The sequence below is a fragment of the Patagioenas fasciata genome, chromosome 3 (assembly GCF_037038585.1).
Source record: "Patagioenas fasciata isolate bPatFas1 chromosome 3, bPatFas1.hap1, whole genome shotgun sequence".
Taxonomy (NCBI): Eukaryota; Metazoa; Chordata; class Aves; order Columbiformes; family Columbidae; genus Patagioenas; species Patagioenas fasciata.
The window spans coordinates 47,063,807-47,091,565 of NC_092522.1; the positions used below are offsets into that span (position 1 = coordinate 47,063,807).

The 27,759-nt window shown below is 41.4% G+C and overlaps 3 protein-coding genes across 13 annotated transcripts in view; 1 reads left to right on the top strand and 2 right to left on the bottom strand.

The window, feature by feature from the left end:
- The window catches only part of TBCE (tubulin folding cofactor E), a 53,397-nt gene extending 28,441 nt beyond the window's left edge, over positions 1-24,956 (bottom strand). Inside the window, exons 1-2 of one of the 3 annotated variants that reach the window (XM_071806281.1) lie at positions 20,191-20,282; positions 1,114-1,259 (exon numbers count right to left, since the gene is read on the bottom strand). In XM_071806281.1, coding sequence (XP_071662382.1) covers positions 1,114-1,181 — 68 coding nt within the window. In that variant the 5' untranslated portion in view covers positions 1,182-1,259; positions 20,191-20,282. Of the gene's footprint in view, positions 1-1,113; positions 1,260-20,190; positions 20,283-24,873 lie in introns of those variants that run through there. The other 2 variants (XM_071806285.1, XM_071806284.1) reach the window with 2 other exon arrangements.
- GGPS1 (geranylgeranyl diphosphate synthase 1) lies at positions 1,505-24,962 on the bottom strand. Of its 5 annotated transcripts, none has more exons than XM_065834350.2 (3): positions 24,874-24,962; positions 11,137-11,207; positions 1,505-7,285 (listed from the first exon to the last, which is right to left on the bottom strand). In XM_065834350.2, the coding sequence occupies exon 3, from the start codon at positions 7,262-7,264 to the stop codon at positions 6,524-6,526; it is 741 nt and encodes a 246-aa protein (XP_065690422.1). In that variant the 5' UTR covers positions 7,265-7,285; positions 11,137-11,207; positions 24,874-24,962; the 3' UTR covers positions 1,505-6,523. The 5 variants fall into 5 exon arrangements, with proteins under 5 accessions (XP_065690422.1, XP_071662390.1, XP_065690420.1 ...); XM_071806289.1 differs by having other exon boundaries at positions 24,879-24,933; XM_065834348.2 differs by lacking the exon at positions 24,874-24,962 and adding an exon at positions 20,191-20,281.
- A 417-nt stretch (positions 24,963-25,379) lies between these two features.
- Positions 25,380-27,759, top strand: part of ARID4B (AT-rich interaction domain 4B) — a 92,400-nt gene continuing 90,020 nt past the window's right edge. For 3 of the 5 annotated variants that reach the window (XM_065833768.2, XM_065833771.2, XM_071806280.1), the window contains exons 1-2: positions 25,380-25,645; positions 26,758-26,819. In XM_065833768.2, the coding sequence (XP_065689840.2) occupies positions 26,814-26,819 (6 nt within the window). In that variant the 5' untranslated portion in view covers positions 25,380-25,645; positions 26,758-26,813. Of the gene's footprint in view, positions 25,646-25,796; positions 25,978-26,131; positions 26,347-26,757; positions 26,820-27,759 lie in introns of those variants that run through there. The other 2 variants (XM_065833769.2, XM_071806279.1) reach the window with 2 other exon arrangements.

Below are 27,759 nucleotides of genomic sequence, written 5' to 3' on the forward strand. Positions count from 1 at the left end.
GATGTGGCTAATTAATAATTAAAGCAATGGATTCAGCATCAAGCAGCACAGGTTCACAGGAAAAGATCCTGTCAGGCTATGCTGGCTGGGTCTCTTTGGGATCAAACCAGCAATTGGTTTAAATCAACATTGGGGATATGCAGCTTTCTTTGTACCTTTAGAAGCAAGCAATACACATTTTTCTACCTAAATGCAAGCTGTGCATTGAAGGCTGGAGCACTCTTCTTGGGATACAGTGACTGGGAACATGGATGCCTAAGCAATCAGCAGCAAGTTCCCCTGGTGCAACTAATGTGCTGCTTGGTTTTGTGCAGCTTTTTGGCACTGCTACAGTTGTTCCTGAATTTATTTCAACGTCCACTATGTGAGAAAAATATCAATTATGTGGAAGAGAATGCAGAGAAAAGCCACAACAATTACAAGACAGAGCTTATAAAAAAAAAAAAAAAAGAATTCAGGTGTACAATGTGTGTAGATTAACAGCAAAAACTGAAACACATGACACTACCCTTTACATAGCAATTGCTGGGGTACAGAAATTTAGTAAGAGCTCTTCAGTTTCACAGTTCTGTGGTAAGGAAATACAAGTACCCTGGTTGATGTTTTCCATATTTGTTCATCTCTGATGGGCTTCACATTTAAAGGTCTCATAACAACTGAAACAATATAATTTTAGAGACCACAGAGACTGAATCAATCATGACAGTAATGAAGCTATTTCAGCACTGTGCCACTGATTCTATTATATATTATATCTATTGTAATTCTGTCCAGTCCTGTGGCAGGCAGCATATCAGTACCCTTTGCTCTGATTCTGTGATATTGATTACCAAATACCTGTACTTGATTTCTGTAATACTGGTACATTTCACATCCAAGTAACATGGATAATACATGAATTCCTTGGCACACTGATGGCTTGCATCTTCAAGGAACAGGCTTTGAGGGTGTTGCTTTATTATCTGGCTCCCTAAAGGTACATTCCAATGAAGATCTCTGCCTTTACCTTAGAGCCTTCCTTTGCCAAATGTAATGTGTTTTCTTAGGCCAAATAATGTCCTGAAAAAAACCACAATCAAACCAACAAAAAACCCCACAACAAACAACAGATACCCTAGTCCTTCTTCCACAGCTTTGGTGGTGCTGCTGTCTCGTTTCAGCTCCTGAGCCCGCCCATCCATCCATCTCCCGCAGAGGGCACCCTTGAATGATCTGTTCCAGCTCCAAGTGGTGCTGGTGCTGCACAGACAGTGGTACAACTGCCAAAACATGGAAAGTAACTCTTAGTGCTCTCCCCATCTGACTCACTCACTGTTCCAGAGTACAAACTTCAGCATGTGCTCCACTTTGTTTAACTACATGCCAGGAAATGTGTTGAAAACAAGAAAATACTTTTCACTCTTTCTAATGCCAGCAGCATGTTTGATAGGTAATTCAGCCATTCTCAGAATCTACATGCATGTTGCCAAATTTATGTATTATTTCTAAAATGACAATAGCACAATTTAGTTCATTCTATTTATTTATTGTTTCTTCTGCTTTAGCACTGTAATCAAACAGCTATAGTTTATGCAATGTACTTGACAAAAAACAGGACAGTCCCAATGCCAATAAGAAAAGTAGACAAACTTAACATTTTCATCTCATTACCTAGAATTGCAACTTCTGCATTCTATAAACACCTAAATGAAAAAGGATTTAACGTCAGAATTTGGTGAACATTCATTTTGGTTGGTGTTAAATACAAGAGATTAGGTTCAATGCTGTAGTAAACAGATGCTCGGTAAATTACCTTTCCGGTGAGTTAAGCAAGAACTTATTTGTTCCATAGGGCATACAGATGAGGAACACTATCAGGATTCATGTGGTTTAACCTGCATCTTCACTATAATGTTTGCAGATAATATGCTTGAAAATTAATTAATGAATCATGTATTGCTCCTAGCCACTCACAAAGGTACCTTCTAAAGTAATTAAAAATAATGCTGCAGAAATGCTGAACTCGGGTGCTCAGCTATGACAAAAGTTATTCAGGAAGGATGTTTAGTGTGAGGTAGCAATCAAGCCGAGTAGGCACATAGCAGATTATGTTTCCCTGGGTTCAAGAATAGAAAAATTGTTAAAGAAAAACATAGTAATGAAACAATCTACTAATTGTTTTATCTTTACCTTTAATCAAAACCTTAAGATGATATATTCAAGTTACATAAATAACTATCAAAATAAATAATCTCTCTTACATTCCATTTGGAAAGCAAGACAAGAAGTTCAGGTGAACCAACCGCATTCTTAGCCTTTTCTAACAAAGTGAAGGAGAGGCTGTAAAATGAGGTGAAATAAAGTGAGGCAGCCCCTGGAGCCTAAAATAAGTTCTTATTCTCTCCAACCCTTTCCCTGGCTCTGTTCTTGCCTCTGTCCACCTGCCAGCTCCAACATTCATCAGGCTCTTGTGAGTGGGATAATTCATTAACTTAAATGAAAATTAACTCCTCTGCCCCAGGGCTAGTGAGTTGTTTCACAGAAAGGCCTAGTGAACATTACCACCAAAGCAAACTAGGTGTTAAAAGGAAACAGCTAGCAGAGGGAAAGGAGCTCAAGCTAAATGGGAAAAAATAATTTATGGCAGTATAACATACATTACAGGGTTTAGCTTACTGGAAAAAGGTTTGGCATTTCAGGATTGTGGAAAATATTGGTTTACTTTTCTGAAGACTTATGATGAGCCAAGATTTAATGCTTCAAAAGCAGACCCAAAATATTTTTTTTGTTCAGGATCAAAACCAAGTTTGATAGTATTGCGTGTGCTACGGTATTAGTAGCAGAACAGAAATATAGTTGAGAAAATACAAGAATGACAATGAAAGTACTGAGCAAATAATACAAAGAATATGGTAAATATCAAACCTGAAATGTAAAATTATAAGATTAAGGCAGAACAAAGAGGAGCAATAGACACCTATATAGCTCTTGCACATGAATAAAAGCCTGGCCCAATTCAATCCTAAAGACACATTAGAGTTCAACCCAGTTCTATATAAGGTGAGAAACAAATAACAGACAAATCCCATGTTTTTATACAATGTTAGCATTTTAACAGTAACTGGGGAAAGAAATCGTTAATATAGGAAATTTCCATAGCACATGGAGGAATTTCAATATTTCATAATTAGCAAAATCAACCACAAAGCTGAAGGCATAAAGAAGTATTGACAGCTACCTTCCCACTGTCATGAACATTTTTAGGCTGTATCACCAACTGGCTGATACAAAGCTGCACTTCGTGGGTACCTGAAAAGCCTGAGCTTATAAGGGAGAGGTGGAAGACAAGCCATCTCCTTTGGAAAATCCCAAAATGATGCAGTTTTCACCAGAATGGATGGGGATAACATCAGCCTTTGAAGAAGCAGAGAAGAGGACCCATCCAATAACTGGCCACTCAAAGACAGGTGCCAACATTCATTTACACCCAAGCAAGCACACAATGAAAAAAACAGATTGAAGTTAGGGGGAAAAGCTGGAGACTGATGAGTATTTGCCTCCCTCTTTATATGCAATGCAAGAGCTAAACCCCCGAGGGACTTGTTTGCAATGGAAAGAAGACAATAATGGGAACAGTTCTGGCTCAAATGGACTGATATTGAAACCAGCATCCCCTTTATTTCCCCACAGGCATTTCCACTTGCAATTCCACATTGCCATTCCACAGCAATGCATCTCTTGTGAAGATCAAGAATAAACCCTACTCCCTGTGTTGAGGGAGGCATAGCAACTGAGTAGCACTTACACAACTAAACTAATTCTGCAGACAAGAATTCTCATGCTGCTTTTTCCTAACATGGCTTAACTCCAGGAGCCCATACCAGAGTTAATATTGGAGGATACTGAGGAAGATGCACAGTCTCATCTTACAGCACCAAATATAAAATGTACCTTGACTATAGAGCATCATCACTGCTGATGCTTAATACTTAAATATGCTCTACCTGCTTAACAGATGAAGGGGAAAAGATCCCAGCCTCTTCCAGCTCCTGAATACATCAAGAAAAATCATCAGAGACTTCATTTTATCCTAACCAAAGTGAAGAATAGTAATACTCTGCTTCTGGGTCTTTTAAATATACCTTCAAGGTATGCTTTGAATACCGGTATCAAAAGCCTTGAAAGGCAGAACAGTAAGACAGACCTGTATGGTTTCTTGTTGGTCAAGCTTTCTTTTCTGGGGACACTTTTCCCTTCTTACCCATCTACGGTTTAAGTGGCCTACAGCAGAAAAGCTTCCAAGGTACCTTCTCCTGTGTTAATGAGGGCATATTCCACAAGATATGGTTTTAGAATAAATATTGGAGTGAGTTGCTAGAATGAATCAAAGAAGTGACAACATAATCAGAAGTCTCAGAGAAGTTTTCTATAAAAATAAGAGCTACCTAATCATGAAAGTTTGATTACACTGTTTACATCCAGCAACTGAGTAGACATGAAATGGCACTGACTGCACTTTGCATTGTATATGTTAGCTACAACATCCTAATAGGCACAAGGATATATTTCACAGTAGGACTAGGAGATTCTCCTGACAATAGTTTTTCCAGTGCTCTCCCCTTCAACACCAGCTGCAACAGAGCTTAGCAACTCCCAAGACATGGCACAAAATAAACACTGTACTTCAGACAGTATTTTCTCATGAAGTATGAAAAATTCCCAGGTTTACTAAGCACTGCAAGTTATTAAAAAAATACAATTCATTGTCATTAACATTAAAAAAACTCCACCTTTCACTAACCTCAAGCTATGTAGTCCTGGCAACCAAGTCCATTCAGCAAAAAGGCTATTATTCCATGCCTTGTTATAGAGCAAAGATTCCTCCTCAGCATGTAGATAACAGGGATAGGCTATCATCCATAACCAGGTCTGACTGAAAGCAGTCATCCTGAATTCTTTCATGCTTGATCCCTTTGAGAAGAATCTTAAGGCTGACCATGGAAGACACTACAGCAACCTTCTTCAGTTAGTTTGCTCAGTGGATTGAGGCCATGACTCTCCCTGCTTTCCAGGCACTGTAAATAAACACCTGCATAAAACTGTCCTTCAGCTGTCAAAAGCACAGGACCTCTGGCCATTTATTTTGAGATCATGCTTGAGCTAGCACCACTGCTGATAGCACCAGTCCTACCTTTGATTCAAACCACTACCTCCCTACACCAAAGAAAAGCTTCATGTAGCTGTGAAGACTAAAGAAACTGAACCTGATTGACGTGAGCCCAGCCAAGAAGAAACCACCATCTCTGCTTACATTTTGTTCACCTTTACACACATATATATATATACACACATATATATAAATAGATAAGCAGAATGATATGTCACATATGAGCACTCCCTCCTCAAATCTAGCACTCAGTTCTAGGTCTATTTCAGTATGTTTGTGTACATAATTGTAAAGCACTATTTAAGCAATTATTTAAACAAAACTGAAGTGGTATTATAGCTTGTAGAACAAGATGCTGTACTTGGTTTTACCAAAAAATTACAGAATTTCTCTTTGGAGAGACCTATAACATGCCCCCAGATAGCAACTCAGAACAGGAATGCAGTATGAACTATGAAACAACTCCTGGAGAAGCCCCTTTCAGTTATAAACAGAGATTAAAGAGACCTGCACCAATTATGGTGTCCTGAAGTTACCTGGTGTGAATCCCATTCTGTTTCTGTAGCAGCTTACTATGTTGTTATTTACAGTTACACATATGAGCTCTAATGCATAGATTTAAGTCCCTGGCTACAAAATTGTTAACAGTGTAAAAATTTAAAACCAGCCAATCAAAATTATTCACTGCAAAGCTTGAATCAGGAGCAAATTTATGCTTTGCTGATGCAATGGAATCTTTTCTTTAAGGTACTTAGAAATCTTTATAAAGCTACAGTTTCAGACTGTTTATATGCAAATAAGATTCTTTCATAATTTGCATTACTCTGAAAATATCCTCAATCTGGATAAGATATTCACTTTAGAACTTAGTATGCTGATCCATTTGATCTTCCCAAGTCTAACTTTGAAACATCACACAACAGTTTTATGTGCATTGTGGTTGCAAGTATCTTCTTTTGTTATTTAACATTGTACATTTTTGGTTTACTAGAGCATTGTTTGAAAATGCACAATACAGTCAGGTCAGTCCTATTTAACTTAACACCATTTCAGCCAGAAATCTACACTAGCCTGGTTAAAGTTATGAGTTTTAGGCCTGAAATAATATTATGTTTATGTAAAGATTATCACATTTAGATTCAAAACTTGTTTCAGTTCTAGTACATCTGCTTTAACAAAGCCACCTGTAAGCAGTTACAGTTATGATTGTATAGATAACAGGGTACATATTTTAACACTCAGTGACAAATTGTTTTTAACAGCAATTTCTGTAATGTCACTAGAAGAGTTTTAAGCAAGACTGATTATCACACCTCTCAGATAGTCTGCTTGTTTTCCCATTTTAAAAAGTTTCAATACATCCCAGGAATTAAGTTTTTAATTTTCAGTTTCTTTGAACATTTTGCTCAGCTGTTCAACTAGTGCTACAAGCTCAGGGTTTCCCCCAAGTGATTCAATTTGTTTATAGGCTTCAGATTCAAGCTCTTTCAAGGTATTCCGAGTGTACTCAAAGGAACCCACATTTTCAAGGTAATGTACACAGTATTTTTTGATATCTATGTTCTCTGTTCTTTGACGTAAGATGTTTTGCACCTGAGTACTTTCAGGTCTTGACCAAATTGCATGAATGGTTGGGAATGAGAACTTGCCCTCAGTTAGGTCTTCACAAAAACTCTTGTTTTCACTATATTCTTTGGAGTGCAAGTTGGCATAGTCATCTCTTATTTGGAAGAAGAGGCCAAGTGTGTTAAGAAGTGGCTTTAAGTCTTTTTTATAATTTGAGAACAGCTGCATGAGGCCTACAGCTAATCCAAAGAGACCACCTGTCTTCTGCAGTACCATAGCTTTATATTCAGCTTCCGTAGGACAGGTGTAAGTATCCCTCCAGTAAATATCCAAGCCTTGGCCTTTATGGAGTTCCAGAAGTTGACAGGTAAAAACTTTAACAGCATCTGGATGATCAAGGGTTAAAACCTTCTCTAAGCCAAGGAAATACACATAATTAGCACAGTTGATTACAGATGGAATTCCATAGATACTGTGTGCCACTGGAAAGCCCCGTCGTAGTTTTGAGTTATCTTCAATATCATCCACAAGTAGGCTTGCATTGTGCAACATCTCTGTCACTTCAATGATAACCTATTACAAGAAAAGAAAATTATTCAGCTTGCCACTGTAATTTAACCTCCAGTTTTGTAAGACCTTACTTAAAATGGAAAAGGCTTTAAAGCATTATATTCTCTATCACTAAGGTTCCCCCTTTAGACTGCTTCCTTTTACAAGTAATACAGATTAATGATTCTTCACATCATCTAGTTTGCTTTAAATCCTGGATCATGTGCTCTGCATTTTGTATAGTGTTTTCAGATTCCAAGTGAACTTACTCCCTGAAGTGTTTCCACATGCATGCTCCTCTTCACTGTTGCTGCAATTCTAAAATACACCCTGCTCTAGAAGTCATGCAGTAAGTTATTAGAAACATGAAGAGAGGGGGAAAAAAAAGCAACTAAGTTTAGACGCACTAACTCAGGATCTCCCAGTGTCAGTTCTTGAGTGTCAGGTATCATCCATTAACATATTTGTCTCTTAAACCTTGTTTTGGTAAGTGGAGACAGTTCATCTTTCTTTCCCCACACTTTTTGTAGTTATCTTCAGTACTGAGCTCTTAAAGGACAGACTATTCTCTCTGAAACATCATTTGGAAAGCCCTTGGGAGAAAGGCAACAGCTACAACCTATTTTGGGAAGCTTTCTACACACTTATTACTTGTTATTAGGTAGACCAATATCATACACCACCTGAGGTATGGAATAAACTGTTCAGAACATCAAGCTTGTAGCTGACTACGCTTGACTAAAAGTGAAATTTAATAATTGCAAAGCAGGACAAATCAACAAGAAATGAAGAGTTTCAAGACTATATACTGCTTTTATTGTACAGCTGCTACACAAGGTACAAGTATATTTAGCACTTGCCTAAATGGAAATAAATTTAAGCATGTAAACTGCATAATCTATAAAACTCACTGCAAAACACATCTGATCAAGATATTTTAATGCTAATGAACAAATTACACTTGCTAGCTACAAACATTGCACTCAACTCCTTTTAAAAAAACCAGCAAGGCCACCATTAAATAGCAGCAAGTACGTAGCATGGCTCTATGAGGTGGGTGCTGTCAGAAAAGAAGACTTGACTGCAAGCACTTTCTTCAGCAGCAAGTCACCTAGTGTTCAGCAACCACTCTCTCAAAGACTAAAGCCCCAAACCCAGCAGTCTAATTGTTTGTCCAAGATATGACTGCAAGAACCACTTACTTAAGCACTAATGACTCATCTACCAGCCAGAAGCGAGCCCTACTTTGACCTGTAAAGATATGTGTTGTCCATTGACTTCAAATCAGATAGAGTACTTAATGAAAGCAACTTTGCGTGCCTATTTGTCCAAATATTCCTTTAGTCCACTACATCATTCTCAGTACTATCAGGAAACTTCCCATGTATCCTGTGAATTCCTTGGATAAGCTTATTCTAGGATTTCTCTTGCTAACCTATTTCATATCACCATCAGTTTCATGAACTTTCGCAGCTTCTAGACATTTAAGGTGTAATTGAAATAGCAGTGCTTCATGACTGTGTTTGAATTAAGTTATTTTGTGAACTTAAGACAGTGTCAAAATGCTTTAAAGTTGAAAGTAAGGAGCAAAAGAGTTTAGACAGCATAAAAAGGTTATTTTAGAAAACATCAGGAAGTAGTCTACAGAAATGAGAAGACTGCTCTTCATAATGAAAACTGAAGAACCAGTACAGTGTTATGCTTTCTAACAACCTAAGTCTACCTAATCAGTGGCTGCTCCACTATCACTCCAGCACACAAATTTCTACCTCCTTATTTGCAGAGCAGCTTTAGAATTTGCTTGGCCCTGTTTTAGGCCATTGCACTGCCTTCTGAGAAGACATTTATCTGACAAACCCAGTGTATCTAATTCAACAAGCTGACATGTCTCAGTGCAGCATCAGGTGAGTACTAGAGATGCAGCGAGTGTGGGGAAAAAAAATAAGACCACTGGACTGGTAAAAAAGTGAAACTGTGGCAGCCAATAGTAAATCAGCTACCAAGAAACAGTATCCTCAACTCTATTCATCTAAATATACTAATGATACTATGATCTAAGGTAAAAGAATGTTCTATAAGGAGTGCCAGAATTCAGATTTTTAATAAAAGAAATACAAAGAGCTGGAAGGGAATCAGGCTGCTAGAAACTGGGACATCTGAAGAAAGTTATCAGAGATGTCAAAAACATGACTAGAGGTGGTACTGCAGACCTCAAGTTATTAAAATTAGTACAAGTATGCACAAAAGCAGTAATAATTGTAGCAGGATGCAGATTAAAAGATGCCAGCATCTTGCTTTTGTCCTCAAATGACCTGAAGAATAATAAAGTTCCATCACAAATAGCTTAAGTGGTAAAGGAAACATTAAAGCATCAGTTTTCTTCATAAAGATAGCCAGAACAAGTGGTCTAAGTTTTCAGTAACGGTTACAGGATTATCAGTTTAAAAGCGACAGGTAAAACTGGTAACTTCTGCTCACACAGAGGCACTGCAGGTTTAGTTTACTATAGTACACTGTCATGGTACAAACCACGCTAGAAATGACAGGCCTCTACTGCCATAGGTGCTCAGCAAAACGGCATGAGCAACAGCCAGACTACAGCATAAGAAATCCCAATTGGACAGAATGGAAGAGTTTGTTATCATGGAAGGGGCTCAGCACAGGAAAAATACAGGCCCAAAGAGGCTGCAGAATTTACATCTTCACATGGTCAAAACTCAGCAAGGCCCCGAGAAGCCTAAAATAGCTGCAAAACAAGCCCTGCTTAAAGCAGGGGTTGTCCTAGGTAACTTCCAGAGGCTTCTTCCAGTTTGAATTTTGATTTGTGATTTTAGACTAAACCCATACATACAATACACAGGTTACTATATAATACATTTTATTTGGATATATAGCTGAGCACAATGGGTAAGAAGTGCCTAGTTGGAGGCCAGAATAAATCTGGCCAAGAATTTATATAGGCAGGTTGAAAAATAGAAAGTAATTACTAGATGATGAATACAGCCTCTTCCTTCACTTTTTAAATCACTTCTGCTATTTTGCTACTTGAGGACTATGAAGCATCACTCTTAGGCCACCCTAAAGAGGACTCCTTCACAAACTCTAAAGGTACTTCTGCCTACAATTAATGAAAATAACTAGGGACCAGCTGGGTAATAGTAAAAAAACCCATAATTTGTTATTTTAATTCCTTAATTTTTTTTTGATACAGAGAACCTTTTCCACCCATAATATGCAGTTCAGCAAGAGTGTAGTCCAACCAAGAGAATAATTTATCATTTTACAAGCCGTAGTGTTTAAATATACAGCCATACATCTTGTACAGATGTGTCCAAAGGAAAAGCAAAAAGAAAATGAGAATTCCTAGTCTGATGCTTCTCACTGGGGAATAAGGACTCTAGACTGTATAAGACAACCACAGATTTAGGTCCAGAACAAGAAGTGGTTTATAAGGTTGACTTAACTGCTTTGAAATTCTGGTATTGAAATCATAAGATTTCACTTTCAACCACTACATTTGTGTAGTTTATAAGGTAACTATTTAGCTTTGTTTGTGAGTCATTGAAAACAGTGTTAATAATTGAGTTATTGTTAAATGGGTAACAATGGTAGCTGCTTGTCTACAACTTAAGAAGATTGAGCACACTTAGAAGGAAGTAACTATTCTACATAAGACAAGTCACCGAAGTAATTTCTTTAGTGTTACATTACAGTCAAAGCTTTGCACTAAAGCTGTTTTCCTGAAAGTTTACTTCAATATATTCAGACTAGTGCAATTAAGATTTCTAGATCACTTATGCTATATAAGAGAATCATCTGTTATCAGTAGTCTTGGAAGAAAGGTAACAGCCTGGTAAAAATAATTTAGCCAGTACCTGTATTTTATCTTCTGGAACATTCAGCCAGTGATTAAAAGCCTGTGACAGTTTGGTTCTCACTTGTTTACCTACAATAAAAACATTACAGGCATTTATAAAAGAAAAAAAATCATATAAAGCTCATTATTAGGAACAAGAGTTTGTCTTAGCTACAGCTGACTAGAGACCAGTAAGCTGATCAGTGTGATCATTTGAAAGCACAAAATATAGTAAGTATGCAGCTTGTTTCCTCATTATATAAACATCACAATTATCAGCAACTTCAGTTTAAACATTTCACAGTAATGTGCAGAGCACCTATTTACAGATTACTGTATATAGTTCTGGCAGTTTAATTGGTAGGTGATCCTGAGTATGTTGGTAACCTATACAAACCAGTTACTGCTTCTGAAAGCAAGCCCTAGTTTGCCAAGCATTTTGGTTTTGCATATGTAACAGATTAAGAAGTTTCAGTTATGATTCATTATTAGTTGAAGATATGGATATTTGTTGAATACCTATTTCTCTCAAGTTTTAGGTCTTTCTCCTATAGTTTCACTTGCTACTGGCCATTTGTAGAGCATGAAAGTGACAGTTGACATACTTACTAAATAACTAAAGGAAAACCTGAACAGAACATTCTGGACACAACAGAACTTTCCAAGAATCCAGGCATTTATCTTATACATGAGAAGTCAGCCTACAAACAACAGCATTTGTTCTGCTTTGGCTAAATCTAATTGGGTGAAGCCACGCAGTCACCCTATTTCATAGGAATGAAAGACATGATCAAAAGTCCAAGTTGAGTAGTAAAATAACCATTACTACTCAATCCAGATGTATTTTACATTATGAAGTTAATTTTAGTAGAAGTTAACCTATGTGCCAATAAATTGTTGATGCCAGCTTTCTTTAATAAATTGCTAGGAGTCACATACGAATATTTATTCAGTGTCTACTAATGATCAATATGAAATACAGTCACCCCACACCTACACTGAGACAATGCTGCTCTGAACTTTGACAAGCTCAGCTATGTATAAGATCTTCAAATAACTGCAAGACAGGTTTAAACAAACAGCTCTGCATATGTAGCTTACATCAACAAGGCCTTTGGAAAAACTTAAATAAACTTCAAAGCAGTACAACCTAGACAGCGAGTTTCATACTACTTGTCTCAAGATCCGAGACACATAATAATTCTGCAATATTAGTCCTCATGTTGAGGATGCCACCTTGCACATAGCACTGAAGAAATGCCAACATTTGAATATCTCCCTAAGGCTTCTCTATTGCTGTGTGACCAGCACATACAGAACAGAAAAATAAAAATAGATTCAGTTGCAGTAATATACCCCGAAGAAACTGGACTGAATATTTTTCCCTTTCTAATTAAGCCGTCACCAGGTGAGCAATAGCTTTGTGGTTTGGGCTCTGTACAAGGGTGATAATCTTCCTCCCTCACTCAACAGGCTTCAATTTGTCTTGGTTCCCAAAGACTTCCACTGCTTCACATCTCTACCATCTTTTGGATCGCATAAGAAGAAACTAATACAGGTAACAAGAGCTCAAATTTTAATACAAAATCAGAGTAGCACCCAAGAGTTTAAAAAACTCTTACATTAAAGTACCACCACTAATTCAAGTTAGACCTGCTTCTCACAACATCTACAGATACTAAGGATTTGAAACACTTTAGACACTCAGCCCCCCACCCCCACTTTTCCTGATGTCATTAGATCAGATTTTGGCCAGATTGATACCCTGATTTGACTCACCACACACTTGTAACCACCAGAGCCTCACTATTTTATTTTAAAATCATTGCATGAGTTAACTCAGGAGAAAATATTGCTCAAAATTTTTGAGTAACTGTTCCAAACATCTGCCAAATTCTATGGCTTGCCAGTTATGTATTAACAAATATGTCAGTACATCCATAAAGAAAACCCCTCAGAGATAATATAACACTACAGAAGTGTTCCTTATCTATAGCTGTATATTCACTTCTAAGTTACAGTGATACAGACAATGCTTACTTCTCTACATTAAGCAGCTAACTCTGTTTTTCTGAATGTGTTTCCTAGAAAGTATGCTTATGGAATGCTGGATGTTCAGCAACAAGTGTTCTTTCATCATAAGAACATAGCTACTAACACACTTTAAATGGATTATTAACATACACATTGATTTTAGCCATTTCAGTTCCTTAGTATAGACAGCATTTTAATTGTTAGACTTGTCTACCTTAACTAGCAATGCTGTCTAGACACTGACTATTCAAGGAAAAGTCTCTATCCGTATTGTGAAACATTAATCTTTCCTTTTACAGGTGCAGATTTGCTTTTGTGATCCCCTTTAAAGGAACGTTACTGCTATATAAATGCTATTTTGTCTTGTTCTGAAGTCAATCCTACCTGGTCTGTGACATCACAGCAATCTTCTGAATGCGTATTTTATGCCTACAGCCATGCTATGACAACAAAAAAACCAAACCCCTCTAATACTGGTCTTGAAAGCCTAGATGCAGAAGCCTCCGTTCCTTGCCACACTTCTCTTCCTAAACTAGAGAAGACAACAATCCAGGAACACTAGGACAAAATTAAAAGGAGTAAAACTTAACACTGGCAGAACTATCCAGTTTCCTCACTGTCACATGTCACTGCTCTGTTAATTATTTTAAGCAGGCTATTATAAAACTGAAGAATATAGAGGTCTAACTTCCAAAATCAAAATCTCTACCAGCTGTATAGAGCTACAATAACAGACATTATTGAACCAAGCTTTGATAAAAGTTATGCTAAAAGCATTTGGTTTTGTATGCTTAAGATCCCAATATTACCCAAATCAAACAGCAACTACAGAAGGCTTTTCTCCTTAGTAATGCTCAGTGGAAAAGAAAAAAATATTCAGAACATAACAGATTCACTCTGATAAAATTCTTTCTGCAAATAAGAATGTAAACCCCTCATCCTTGAAGCAAAGATCAAGTTAGATTAAAGATGTACCGAAGACAATCCCTCTCACCTCCTTAGACAGGTGAGATACTTCTCAAAAAAAAAAAAAAAAAATCAGCCTGACTACTGCCTATATACACAATTGTTCTTGTGACAGGGTACAAACCCAAAACCCACAGATCTCCAGCTCTGCACGTGCTCCTGATTAGTATTTCTTCACTCTTGCTGCATTAAAGTGACCACAAACTATGCCTTTAGGGCAGCACCCCACTCAGAGTGAGGGTACATAAAAGGGCTAGAACAGCACGGGAAAGAGCAGAGGGACTATTAACCTAGCCCTCATTAGAGTCTTACTAAGCTAATTCAACTCATTACCCCAGCAGAAAATTGCCCGCTTTTTGCTAGGTTAGCTTTCTGCCAGCTTTATGTACCGAGTCAGCTTATCAAGTGGGTCTGCCAGAGTCCATACAGGGTAAGCAGCAGATGCTGAGAGCTGGGGACAGGACATTGCCCTTCTCGAGGAAGCAAACTACCACATTATCTCAGCTATATTGCACAGTTTCATCTGTAACTCTGACCTCTGATGGATTAGGGCTAAATAGATAAAGTCCCCAAGCAGATCTCCCCACTCAGCTACAAGAACACCAGAGGCAGGGTAAGCAAACTGCAGGAAGACAAGCAAAGAGAACATGTCCATACACTTTTAAACCAGGGCAGCCACTTATGACAGATTAAGGTCACTGTAGAATTGTCTATTTTAACTCCTTTGTTCAAAATAGGCTTAACTAGTCCAGGGTTGTAATCCTGATTTTTGCCTTTTTCCTTTCTCTCAGGATTCTGAATGCCACCATCCCATGGTCACCACAGCTAAGGTTGCTCCCAGTCTTTGTGTCCTAATCAATTCTTTCTTGTTTCCAAGTGTGAGGTCCAGGATAATGACTTACTTCATCAGCTCCTTGATCACCTGTGTTAGCAAATGTCATCAATGCGTTCCAAAAACCTTCTGGATTGCCTGTGCCCAGCTGTGCTGCTTCTTCTACCAAATACTGAAGCAGCTAAAGTCTCTCATGAGGACCACGGCCTGTAAATGAGCCATCTTTCAATTGTCTGAAGGCCTCAGCTATTTCTTCCGGCTCAAGCAGTCTTTAGCAAACACATAGTATTAGTGTCACCCCCATTGATCTGCCCTCTAATATTAACTCATAAACGGTCAACAGGCTTCCAACTGAAGGCAGAGCTCCATGCAGTTTAGCTGTTCTTTTACATAAAAGATAACTCTCACTCCTTACCTTTCTAGGCAGCTCATAAACATGCACTGCAGCATTCCAGCTCTGTGAGCAATCCCACATCAGATACACCAATGAAACTGCAGCCCTGCAACTGCATGCAGATCTCAAACTCCTGTTTATTCCCTATGCTGTATGTGTTTGTGTAGACACACTTCAGAGCCACCTGTTCCTGCAGATTACTCAGAAAAAGTGAGAGCTTCCCCGATCATGTTGTCCTGTTCCTGCTTCCATGTTTGAGCACATACATCTGGGATGGGCTGCCTTCAGCTGTGTCCTGGTGATTACAAGGGGTCTCTTGTCCACAGCTGTCTATACTCTTTGTTTGGAACTTCACCACTTTCTTACTTTATTGTGGGTAGTCATTTCCCTCTATTGAAATTTTTAGTTTGTGTCCCTTCTCCCCAGGTTGCTCATCCTGTTGGATGAGATACTTTTGCCCTGACTTGGGTAGGTGGATGTTATCTCCTCCCAGTAGTCCTTGATCTGCAAAAGGAATCCCATGGTCATAAAATCCAAATCTCTGCTATCAATATCAACTGTGCAACTATTTGTTGACAGGCAGGATCTGCCCATTCCTCTTGAGGGTGCAGGGAATGGGGTAGAGGATCACGCAGAAAAGGCATCTGGCTTCCTGTGCCTATGACCCTCATTTCAAAAGCCATGTACTCATGGACTGATAAGCTCCAGACATCCCCTTGCTACATCCATTAGTACTCGAGTGGAAGAGCTGCAGTATTAAGTAGCCCCAGGGTGAAACACACTTGGCAGCCCCTCCATAACACCCCTATCAGAGATCCACAGAAGCAGCAACCCTCCTTAAGATAGCAGCTCAGATGGAAGCCTGTCCCCTGTAGGAGACAGCCTCCACACTACTGTCAGGTGCTGCTGCTGCCACTGGGTGCTGATCTGATGTTTCATTGTATACAGAGCTTGCAGTCATGTGTCTTCTTCCAGTGCACTGAACCTATTTCACAATAGCACACCTGCTTGAGAAACCAGAAGTCTTTCTCCTGGTGCCAGAGGCCACCAGCTCCCAACCTGCACCACTATGGGAGCATCCACTTCCCAACCTGATATGCACAGACTGTTCCTGCCCCTCCTTCAATATACCTGGAAGTTGCAGGTTCTTGAACCTGTAGAGTCCTGCTCTTTTTGTTATTTCTGATGCTGTACAGGCTGCTGACCCTCATCCACTGCTCCTTTGCTTGGCGACACACATTTTCTAGCACTGCACACCTTTTATGGGCAGGGATGTAATTTTCTTCTGGCCCAGTGGTTGCCCCCAGGTATCTCTGGAACTGAAGAGCTGCAGCCTCCTCCAGGAATTTGGCCCAAGTTAAGGCCTCTGATAAGTCAAATGTAGCTGTGCCAGTGGCAGCCATCATGCTCTGTGGCACTTATTCACCAAGCTGGTCAAATTCAACAATCCAGCAGAAAAAGCTGAAAAGAAAAAGCCAATCTTGACTGTTTAGCTTGCTAAACAAGTCTAGGAAAGATTGCAGCCAAGAGAAGAGCAATGCACCATCATGAATGGGATCTGAATGCACTCCTCTCAGAAGCAAGCTGTTGACCATACCAGTTTTACCACAACTGAAGTTCCATTTACTCCCTAGTGCTGCAAAACCAGCTACTGCTGTTAACTCAGCCACTCAGAGATAAAATATTCATAATCTATGCGAATCAGGCCATTTTTGAGACAAACCACATTGGAGTTTGTGAAAGTTAAGCCTGTTTATTGCAACTTTGTTTACAAGACTAAAGGACAGAATACTAGATTAGGCAGAACACTTATATTCTAGTATGGCAATGTTCTAATACAGTGAGAGTTTACAAGAAAAGTTACTGTTTCAAAATGTATGTTCTCCCAAGCACTAAATTCTGTCAGGGAAGGAATAAACAATTACCATACTAGCTGTTAAAACAGTAACATAGTAAAAAAAAAAAAAAAACACAAAACAAAGCCTTCAGCATAGAGAAATTACTATCCTAGTGCTGTTAAAGTCAAATAAATAGACAAGCTGTTACCATTATGAGCTGTATTTCAGTAATAGGAATCAGAGTAATGAACCTCCTCTTGCACTGAGAGATTAATCCTTAACAGTTATAAAAATCCATGTTCTTACACTACAGACAGCATCAGCAGGAACCTTTTTTTTCCAAAGAGCCTTAATACTGTTACACAATCCCTTTTTATATAAACAAAGTTTGATATGCATCTAAATTAATTCATAAGGTTACTACACAGTTTGAATAGTTCGGTTTTTAACTAGTCTTAAAAGATAAGAAACCGGATTATTGTAGGGCCATGCTTGACACTCAGCCAAGCGTTCTGCAAAAGCCCCTCAGAGTTAAAGCTGATCTAACACAGGAATGGTTCCTTGTCCCCACCTTTGTGCCAGTTCACTAACAAGACAAGAAGATTCATCAGCAAAGTTTAACAGGTCAGGTGACTAATACTACCTAATCATCTGGTTAGCAAGCCGACAACTGGCACAAGTTAAGAAGCAGGAGAATACTGCTAGAAGCATAAACAGGACAGAATGAAACTGCCTCTTTCAGAGAGATCTCAATCGATTAGCTCAGGCATCTCATTTGGGCTTTACCCTAATTATAAACAGCTAGCATATGCCAAATTTTTCCTCCTCACCAAGCACCAGTGCTCATACTGATTCCAAGGTTCACACAAGTTAACTGGCTCCTACTCATCTGTACTTGGCATATAGCTGACTTTGGGCAAAGCCACAATGTTTCAAAAACAGTAAACATCCAATTAAGATTGGGAATCCTCACTGCTTCACCTGTTACTCAGTACAAGCTTTTCCCACAGGTACACCACTTTTACCTGCCTAGTTTAAGAGAAGTCTTCCCTTTTGAATCAAGCCACAATTTCTGCATAAAGAGAAGCGTATATTGTCTCTGGCCTTCTCCAAAACGAACTAAATTAACAAGAGATCAAGATGTTAAAGTGGACAATCAGGTTTATGATACTTTGGTAGGATAGGATGTAAAATGCTTGCACTGTCAATAAGTATAACATTATATAAACCATCGTTATAAGGAGATCAGGGTTGAACTCAGAGTATAGGAATTTAGCCACAGGAGTCAAGATAGCAAGGTTAAGTGTACATCCTAGAGGGATCATTTAAAATTAAAGCTAACTGAAGAGCTATTAGTCAAGCACTTTTGCCTGTGGAAGCTTTTTTTGGCACTTTTAGTCTATCGTATGTTTCCTACCAGAGAGCTGAGGGTTTTTTTTTTGCTGTTACATACAATACCTTAAAAAATAATTATCAGCAAAAGATGCAGAGTTGTTACAATATACCTTGGTTATATGAGATAATCTAACCAAACAACAAGCACACTTTAAGCTGGTATTGGAGGAAAGTAAATTTAGTCAGGACCAGCTCTTAGAAAGCAGTCCGGAATATTGTAGGTTCATGCTCAAGGTAGTTCTCCAGCAAAACCACCACCCTGTTTAACATATCCAAATGAAATATACTGTGAGGAAATGAACTTTCTGGCATTAAAACGGCACATTACTGCCAAATTCTTTCCTTTTCGTATTTTTCAACTCAAGTAGTGCTAGCTGCCAAAACAAATGAAATCACAAATGTAGATAAGACAATCTTGGGTATTTGTAGCAAGTAATAATGAAATTAATTATACACAAATATAATGAATTAAGACCCACAGGACCCACCTTGCTGATATACAGGTCTTGTTGCAGATGCGCAAAAGCCAGTTAGTACTGTGCCTGTGATTCATTATACTACTTGCCTAGACAGAAGGTCTTCCACTCCAGTCAACATAATTCTGGTCAGAATAATTTTCCTTCATATTTACCATATTTTATATTTTGCTTAACTCCACCAGTATGCTATATAAGCTGGACAGAAGGCAATAATGCAACAGTTCAAACGACAAAGTAGTTCCACTACTGTTTTTACAAATCTAGTCACTTTGATAATTTGTATGGTCTTCCTCAGACTTTAGATGTACAAGTAAGAGCCACAGCAAACAATCTGTTTAGTCAGCTAAGACACTTCCAAGAGGCATATTCATACAGTAGTTCTCTATCAAATTGCCTCCTGAACTCTGCTAAAAGAGGTACTGCTGAAAACTGACAACTTCATCTGTATGCATTGCTACTGATCCGCTACCACAAGAGGACTGGTTGATTCTCTGGCAAGTGAAGCAATCCAGGTACAGCCAAAACATAAGAATGTCTGGCTCTACATATACCAGCAAGAATAAATTTCATAGAAGAAGTTGGCTATTTAAAACAAAACCAAACACCACCACCACCCCCCCAAGAAACAAAAAACAACAAAAACACACATCCTAAAAAACAACCAAAGAAACCAAAACACCAAAAAACACACAAACCACCAAAACCCAACACCAAAGCAACAACAAAAAAACCCCAAACCCAAAACCAAAGGACAACAAACAAACAAACCCCAAAAAAACACACAACCCATTGAGTTCAGTACAGCAAGCAGATAAACTCGGGGCTGACAACGTTTTGTTCTTTAAGTATGGGATCAAGCCTCCAGGACTTCCCCTTATCAGTTTTAAAAGTTGCAAGTCAGCTACTTCGAATGGAGAACAGAGCAACAGAAATACTACTTGCACTGCAGACAGACTCAATAGCTATTGTACCCATCTAACTAAAAGGGTGGTTCTACAAGAGGAAGACAAAATACTGAAAAGTACTGTTTTTAATTACTCTTAAATCCACAAATCAAGAATGGATAAACTTCTTGGCTTATACTTCCTGAGACAAAAGTTGATATTTAAAACCAAAACAGTACAAAGAAACTTGCCTGGTAGTTGAAGTAAATACTGGTATGGCTCTAGGATTCTTTTAGATGTTTCATCCATTCCATCCATTTCTTATCTCATAAGAGGTAGTTCACTGTTAAAGAAAGTATTATTAACACTATTTAGGTCAAAAAATAGGGAAGTAAAAAACAGATGCATACAACTAATAAAAAGTCAGCTGACTTCAAGGTCAGGTGCAAATACTCCAGTTTTGAACATGACACATTCAGTTAATACTACCTTCACTACATGAAGTTTTTTGCATGTCATTCAGAAAAGAAACAAGCATGTATTAAATAACTTTTTAAAAAATTATTCAATAATAGTTTAAACCAACTCTGGACTTTGTCTGCTCTTTTACACATATCAGAGTGCTTAGATGATAGAGAAGCATTTAAGATATTAGCATACAAAACAATGAAGCTCCACTGGAAGTCTTTAGAGAAGACACTAGGCACATACAAAACCTGGTATGACTAATCTGATTAGATGTCCCAAAATACTTTCCCCATACAAAAGTGAAGATGCACAAGAGCAAAAAATATACCTTGCATCAATGCAACCTAAACAAGCTTAACACTAGCTTCGGCCTTCTGATAGAGTTCTTCAATCTTATTTTAGAAGGCAGAGCAGGAATATACCATTTTCTTGCCTCTGCTTAAGCACACAGACATCTTTACACACTTCCCCATATACTACATACATCATAGACTTATGACAAACCTTATAGTATCCATTCCCTACATAGCTAAATGATTTTTTTATTGATTATGTTTCACTTCACATACCTTTGGTCATCTATATCTGCATTTTTCAGACTGTTTTCTCTAATAGATTTTCTGTCCTTTCACCTCTAGCCTCCCTTGCTGCACTGCAGATGCAGCAGCTCAAAACAATTCTAATGTCATTTTAAGACAGGAACTGCAGCAATAGCATGAAGTCTCATGCTGCTTCAGCATCATTTCTCAGTGACTTGCTAGCACCCTGAAAAGGATGTACTCCTGCCCCTGGAGCAACTGAGTAGTTATATACATTATCCATAAAAATAACTTTTAAAGCAATATTTATAAGTACAGACTGATACATTTTTAATGTAGGTACTCTAAGGGGAGTGGTTAACATGAGTGGAATAAACCATGTCCCACAGCTGCTCAAAATAATTTAACAATACTTTCCCATCAAAAACTAAAAAGATCAGTAGTAGGATCACTGCTTCTTAAGCTAGCTAAACAAACCAGTATTTCTCAACATTCATGACCTTTCCCTTTCAGTACAGCTCACCTACTCCCATTCCCACAAATATTTATAGTGGTCCAGACTTGGGAACTGATCCGCATTAATAACTATTTTCAAAGCTTAGGTTTGGATCAATTCCTTTATTTGCTTCACTGTATATATTAATCAAACATATCAGCACTTCAGGGGCAAGAAAGGCTATTTAAGCAAATGGTTACCAACAGAATGCTCTTAAGACTGCACTTTTCAGGAAAGTTTGGCATAGTTTCTTAGCAGTATCACCTTCCCATCCCATCCCATGGTGTGCCAGCACAACAAACAGCCATGCCACACCGTAATCCAAATCAGATTTGACAGCCTCAGCTCTCTTACTTTCTTTTCAGTTTGTTGGTATAACTGATGGGACAGGAGCTGCTTCTAAGATAGCACTGTCACTGAGAGTCAGCTGTCAAACTGTACCCTTACATACCAAGAATAAGTCTCAAAGGACTTCAGTGAGGAAGTGAAATAAAAAAAGATTATCACAGTCCACCTCCAGATGTTTTAAGCAGAAAGAAGCTGGTAGAGACTGATATAAGGAGTCACTATCAACTTAACAACTCTCTCATGACTATTATTTGTCAAAAAGCCACACAGATGGTTTAGAATTGGAAGTACCTAGCTACCCAACAGAGCTGGGAAGACACGTGGGGGCTGGAACGGCTTCTCTGCAAAAGTTTCTGCTTAAAAGTAGATTTTAAAGTTCTTCCTCTCCTCTCAGGGAATTAGGAGGTTTCTTGTCTGCCTGTAGGACACTAAGACAATATTCAGAGTCTCCAACTAAGTTGAAATTTGCTAGTACTACACAGCATCAAAATAAATCTTCACATGTCTTGGCAAAAAACTAACAGGAGGCTACCTGAAATGCTGCTTGTCAGCAGAAAATTAGGCACTTCTCCCAGAAGTGCCAAGATTTTTTTTTTTTTAATTTTAATAAAAGGGAGGGAAAATGCTTTAACAGGCAAAGCGTGGATGGTAACTTAGTTTAAATCACTGTAGTTAAACTTTTCCAGACCGCTGTGCTACCTTTAAATTAAGTGATAGATAACCTCCAATAGGGAAAAGAGAAACAGTTTGATTATTCAGGCAGCTACATATATAATACATGCACCAAAAGAAGAGCGAGCAGAAGTTCCCCAAAGCTTATACAAAGAAAGGGGCACTTGATAAATAAATACGTAAATGAAGCTGCTTATAAAGGCCCATAAGGAAGAATACTATCATATAAGACTTGCAATTTTACTGCTCTTTGCATGAAGCTATCACACTTGACACACTTGGGAAATACTTGATATTAAGTGTTTCCTACCCAAGTGACTGTCCAGTTTACTACAGAAAGCCTTCTCAATGAGGACATTTAAAGACAAGATCTCACTCAGCACCATCTAATAAAAAGTAACATTGCCAGGAGTTAATAAATTAAAGGGAATGCAAAGCCTTTTGTTACTGAAAGTGCAAGAATTCATTACAAGTATGCTTATTCAAAAGACTAAAGCAGTTAAGGCCATTTTGCCTTTTAAACCAGTAAAAATTTGATTAATGCATGACTAAGTTATTTTTCCAGTTATTTCTCAGTATTCCCACATAAGCATACAGAACAGCTGTTATGGGCACAGTCCACACAATCACAACAGAGAGCCTGCAGAACTGTCTTTTACATTGCAAGCCTTCTCTCTAATAATCTCTTTGAAAACGCACAAGACAGTAGGATAAGATGGCGACATGAGCTTCCATAAATTGGAACTACTCTAAAAAATACACCTGAGGTTATGATCCATGTCTAGGAGCTTTCTATAGAGGATGCAAGCAATATTAATTGTAGGTTGCATATCAAGAAAAGTCTTCCCATTGGAACTTCGCAAAATAGCTTCTCGCCTCATCCCTTCCATCTCATTCTACACAATATTCTCCCACTCCTCCAAATTAAGGGAACATGATCACCAAAATAGACTAGTTTGAATATACAGAGTGTTCTAAAAGGCATCATAATCATCTCAGTGGCTCAAATCACCGCACAGTTACACAGAGAACAAAAGATAACCACCAATGGAGAAGAGAGTTCTAGTGCAAAAGAACTATGCAGGAAGTTTTCAAATTGGCTCTATCACAGAACTTAGCACAATGAGACACTGATTTCATCATATTCAGTGGGAAAAAAAAAGGGCCCAAATACGAGGAGATAGAAATGAAAAGGTCTGTTTCAGAAGGAATACACAGAAACTGTTGTGAACGTGTATTGTTTCAAAAGGGCTATCAGAGCTCCTAATCCAAATGTAATTTGGACAGGATAGTTGTCACCCTAGTTCACATCCTCATTCTAATTAGCACAGTCCTCTCTACAACCCCTCCCGAGGCTGATACCAAGCAAACCCTTGTATTCAACTTCAGGGTAGTTAACTTCCCACAGATGGAAGGATAGTCACACACTTTCCACGAAGATGCAGCTAAGGAAACAAACAGCTTCTCATAGTTGCAATTTCAACGCTAACACCAGGACAGCAAGAAAATACTGTTGCTGGAATTGTTCTTCGATTTTAATACGATTTCCAGATATAATAGAGCATACACGCTACAGAAGCCAGACGACAACGCCTGGGCTGTCAGAGTCCCAGCACTACGCTGTGAGAGCAGGCAGGCACGGTTTTCAGGCTGCAGGCTGACTCAAGGACAGAAACTGACTCCTTCTGAATCGCTTCTCAAGTTAAAACTCAAATTTCACAAAGAACGTTGAGCTGTTACTCTGCTTGCAGATGCCTAACCCCTTCCCAAAACATCATAGTTAAACCAAATGAAATAGGGTTTGTTTTCCTGAGTTCAACTTGAGAGAAGTAAACGAGACGGAGGCGGAAGAGTGCTCTTACAACTCAAAGGCAAGCAGTCCAGCCTCATCAGCGCCATTTTAGAGAAAGCGAGACCGAGAGTCGAAGACTCCTCGCTCCCCCTACCCGTCGTCTACCCCCATTTTCTGATCAGCGCTGTCAGCAGCCGGGCTCAGCCGCCGGGGAAGGAAGCGCCGCCCGCCGCCAGCGCGGCGCAGCCCCGGCCCCCGAGCGCTCCCTCAGCCCGCCCTAGCGACAACGCCGCTGCCCGCCGGCACCGCCCAGCACTCACGGCGGCCGCCGGCTCCGGCCCCCCTTCCCTTCAGCCCCCTTCCCGGCCCCCTTCCGGGCAGCCCGCCAGCCTCTCCTGGGCGGGGCAAACGCGGGACCCGCTCCCGCCGCAGCCGAGCTCACCCTCGCCGCCCGACCCCGCCAGGAAGGACCGGCTCCTCGGAGGACCGCATCTCTCTCCCCCGCCCAGACCCTGCGTCGGGCGGCGGCAGCACCTCCCACCACCAACGGCCAGCTAACGGCCAGGCGGCACGGGTCAGCCCCACGCACCCGGCCTCAGCCCGAGCAGCCGCTGCTCACCTCACCTCCGCCGCCAGCCAGAGCTGCGCCCCTCTACGCCGAGCAGCCTCCGCTCCACGAGTAGCAACAGCGCTGGCGAAGACGGCAGCGACACTGGACGAAAAAAGCACCACCCCCTTCCGCTCCGCCAGGCGCCACCTTCCCCTCTTGAGGGAAAATGCGCCACCAGCACCCCACTGCGCAGGCGCCAGCCTGGCCCCCTCGGCTCATTAGCATTCGGCGATGGTCCCGGCCCCTCGCGGCGGCCGCGCGCAGTGCACCCTGGGAGATGTAGTCCGCTCGCCGCGCCGAGCCGCTTTTCTGGTCCATGCAAGCGGCGAGCGAGAACAGCGTTACCCATGAGTCCCCTCGGCGCCGAGTCTCAGTTTCCATAGAAGTGGAAAAAAATGATGTCAGTATTTCCGATCCGACAGCCAATGAGGCAGAGGGAAGGGCGGGCTCTGCAGGCCGGGACCCAATGGAGGAGGCGGAGTGAGGGGCGTGTCCTAGCCCGTCCGTCAGTCAGTCAGTCAGTCGGTGTGGGAGGGGGAGGGGGACCGAGAGGCTCTGAGTCGAGCAGTCACCGCCGCTGCTGCCGGGTCCGCGCAGGACGGATCGGCTCCTCCGCACGCCGCGCGGAGCCGCCGCGAGCAGAGCCGTTGCTGGGGTGTTGAGCGTGGGCCGAGGCCGGCTGAGGGAGCCCAGAGCTGAGAGGAGGCTTCGCCCCGTTCCTTTCGCTCCCCCCCGCCTCCGGTCGGGGGAGTAGCGGGCGGGCGGGCGCCGCGGAACAAAGGTAACGGCGCCGAGCTGGAGAAGTAGCCCTCCGGCCCCGCCGTCGGCTTTGGGGAGGCGGCGCGGGCCCTCGGGGGGGCGCGGGGCCGGGCGGCGGCGGCGGGGCGTGCGTGCAGGAGGGAGGGGGGCGGTTGTTTTTCTCCTCGTAGCGAGACTGCGGCGGGACTCGCCGATCCTCCTTCTCCTCCGCCCCGAACACCCAGCGGCGGGGCGGGAGGGGGGGGATCGGTGCCGTCTGCGTGCGGGAGGGACCGACGGCTTCTCCAGCCCTCTCCGCCGGGAGGGAACGGAGCCCCCTCCTCCACACACACGCTCCGTGTCCCCGCCGAGCAGGTCGGGCCCCTTTCTCCCCGCCCCCCTCCCTCCCCGTCCCCGCTCCCTTCTTTTCTTCTTCTTCCTTTTCTTCCCCTCCGCCGCCTCCCGCCCTCCCTCCCCCCGCCGGGACCCGCTGCGCCGAGCCGGGGAGTTGCGGCTGTTGCTGCTGAAACTCCTGCCGCGGAGTCAGCGCTTTCCTTTATTTGAGGGGGGGCGGGGGAGGAGCCGCCGCGATCCGGAGCCGCAGCCCCTACAAAAGCGTGTGTGTGGGTCGGGGAGGGTCGGGGGACTGCTACCGACACCCCGCTCCTCCGCCGCGCACACAGGCACTCTTCCTCGTACAATGGAGGAAGAGCTTCCCTTCTCTCCTCTCTCCGGCTCCCCGCGGTAAAGTGGGGAGTAGGGGTGTTCCCGGGGCTGAGACCCCTGTAGGTCCCATTCTGCCGCCTGGAGGAGGCGAAGCACCCCGGCGAGGCAGCCGGGGACGCCTCCTCTCCCGCCCCGCGGCAGCAGGGGAGGCTGGGGGTGCGTTGTTGTTGTGGCAAGTTTCTCCTCCTCTGACAGAAATGGCGTCAGTGGCAGCGAGTGTAGGAGAAGCCGCGGTGTGTGGGAGCTGGAGGCGAAGCAGCGGCCGAGGAAAGAAGGGAGGGGGTTAACCGGGCAGAAAGAGGGGATCCGGGGAAGGAAATGGGGAGTTTCGGGAGGAGCCCGGCGCCCCCACCCCGATCCCTGCCTCCCCTCCCCCCGCCCGGTGCGAGCGGCTGGTGCGGTGCCTTAGCGCTTTGTTTTAAATTCCAGGTCCAGCCTCGGCCTCTCAGCCCCTATCGAGGCTTTTACCGCAGCCTGAGCTCATCATGAAGGTAAAACGCTTGCTTGTGTGCCTGGGAGGGGAAAGAAGGGAGGGTTGTATGAAGAAATGCTGTCCTATCTGTCAGTCCATCTGTCCCGACCCCGGTGCGAGGCTCGGTGCTGGTGCAAATCCAGACTGCGGGCTACTGGGCCCCCACTGCTGTGTTTTGGTGCCTTAGATCGTTTGCTGACGATGGGGCAGGCTTTGCTCCACTGCGTTATGCTGGGGGAAACTGTAAGTTCGCTGAGCAGGGGTTGTTCTCCTTCAAAAACATTGTTTGTAGGAGAATAAGGACATGGCTGCCTGGGCTGAGATTGCTTCATGGAGGAGCAGGGGACAGTCACCCTGCTTTGGAGAAAGTAAATGCTGGCTATACAACCGTGTTTACTTGAATAGAGGGTAAATGGTAGATTTACTTACTTTCGGTTCGTTAAGAGGAGTTTTGTTGAACGAATAATCTTGATACGATCAGGGAGGGTGTACATAAGAGATTCTCTGCAGTGAAATGATTGCTGTAAGCTGCAGAAAGATTTTCAAACAGGTTCTAGTTTTCTTCTCAGTGCTGTGTAGTGTTCACAGAGCTCATTTTTGCTCATTTTTCTTCTCATAGGCCTTTCTAAACTATTTTTTCAATATATTATGCAAGTTTTCTAGAAAAAAAAATTGTATCGGTGGAATAGAATGGTTTCTTCTGTGTGTGGTAAAGATCCGTGTACTTAAAAGTAGTTTTTAACAACTGGCTTTGTTAGGTTTTTTTTATCATTTTGCTGATGATGCCTTGCTCAAAGTGCTGTTTCTGTTACCATGACCTCAATGTAATTTAGCTCCCGGTCTTGCTGAGCTGTATTAAATCTCATTTCAAAATACTATAAATCTTCTAAAAATAATTGTTGCAAACCTGTGATACATCATCTCTTTGGTATTTATTATTAAAAAAGAGCAGTCTATAT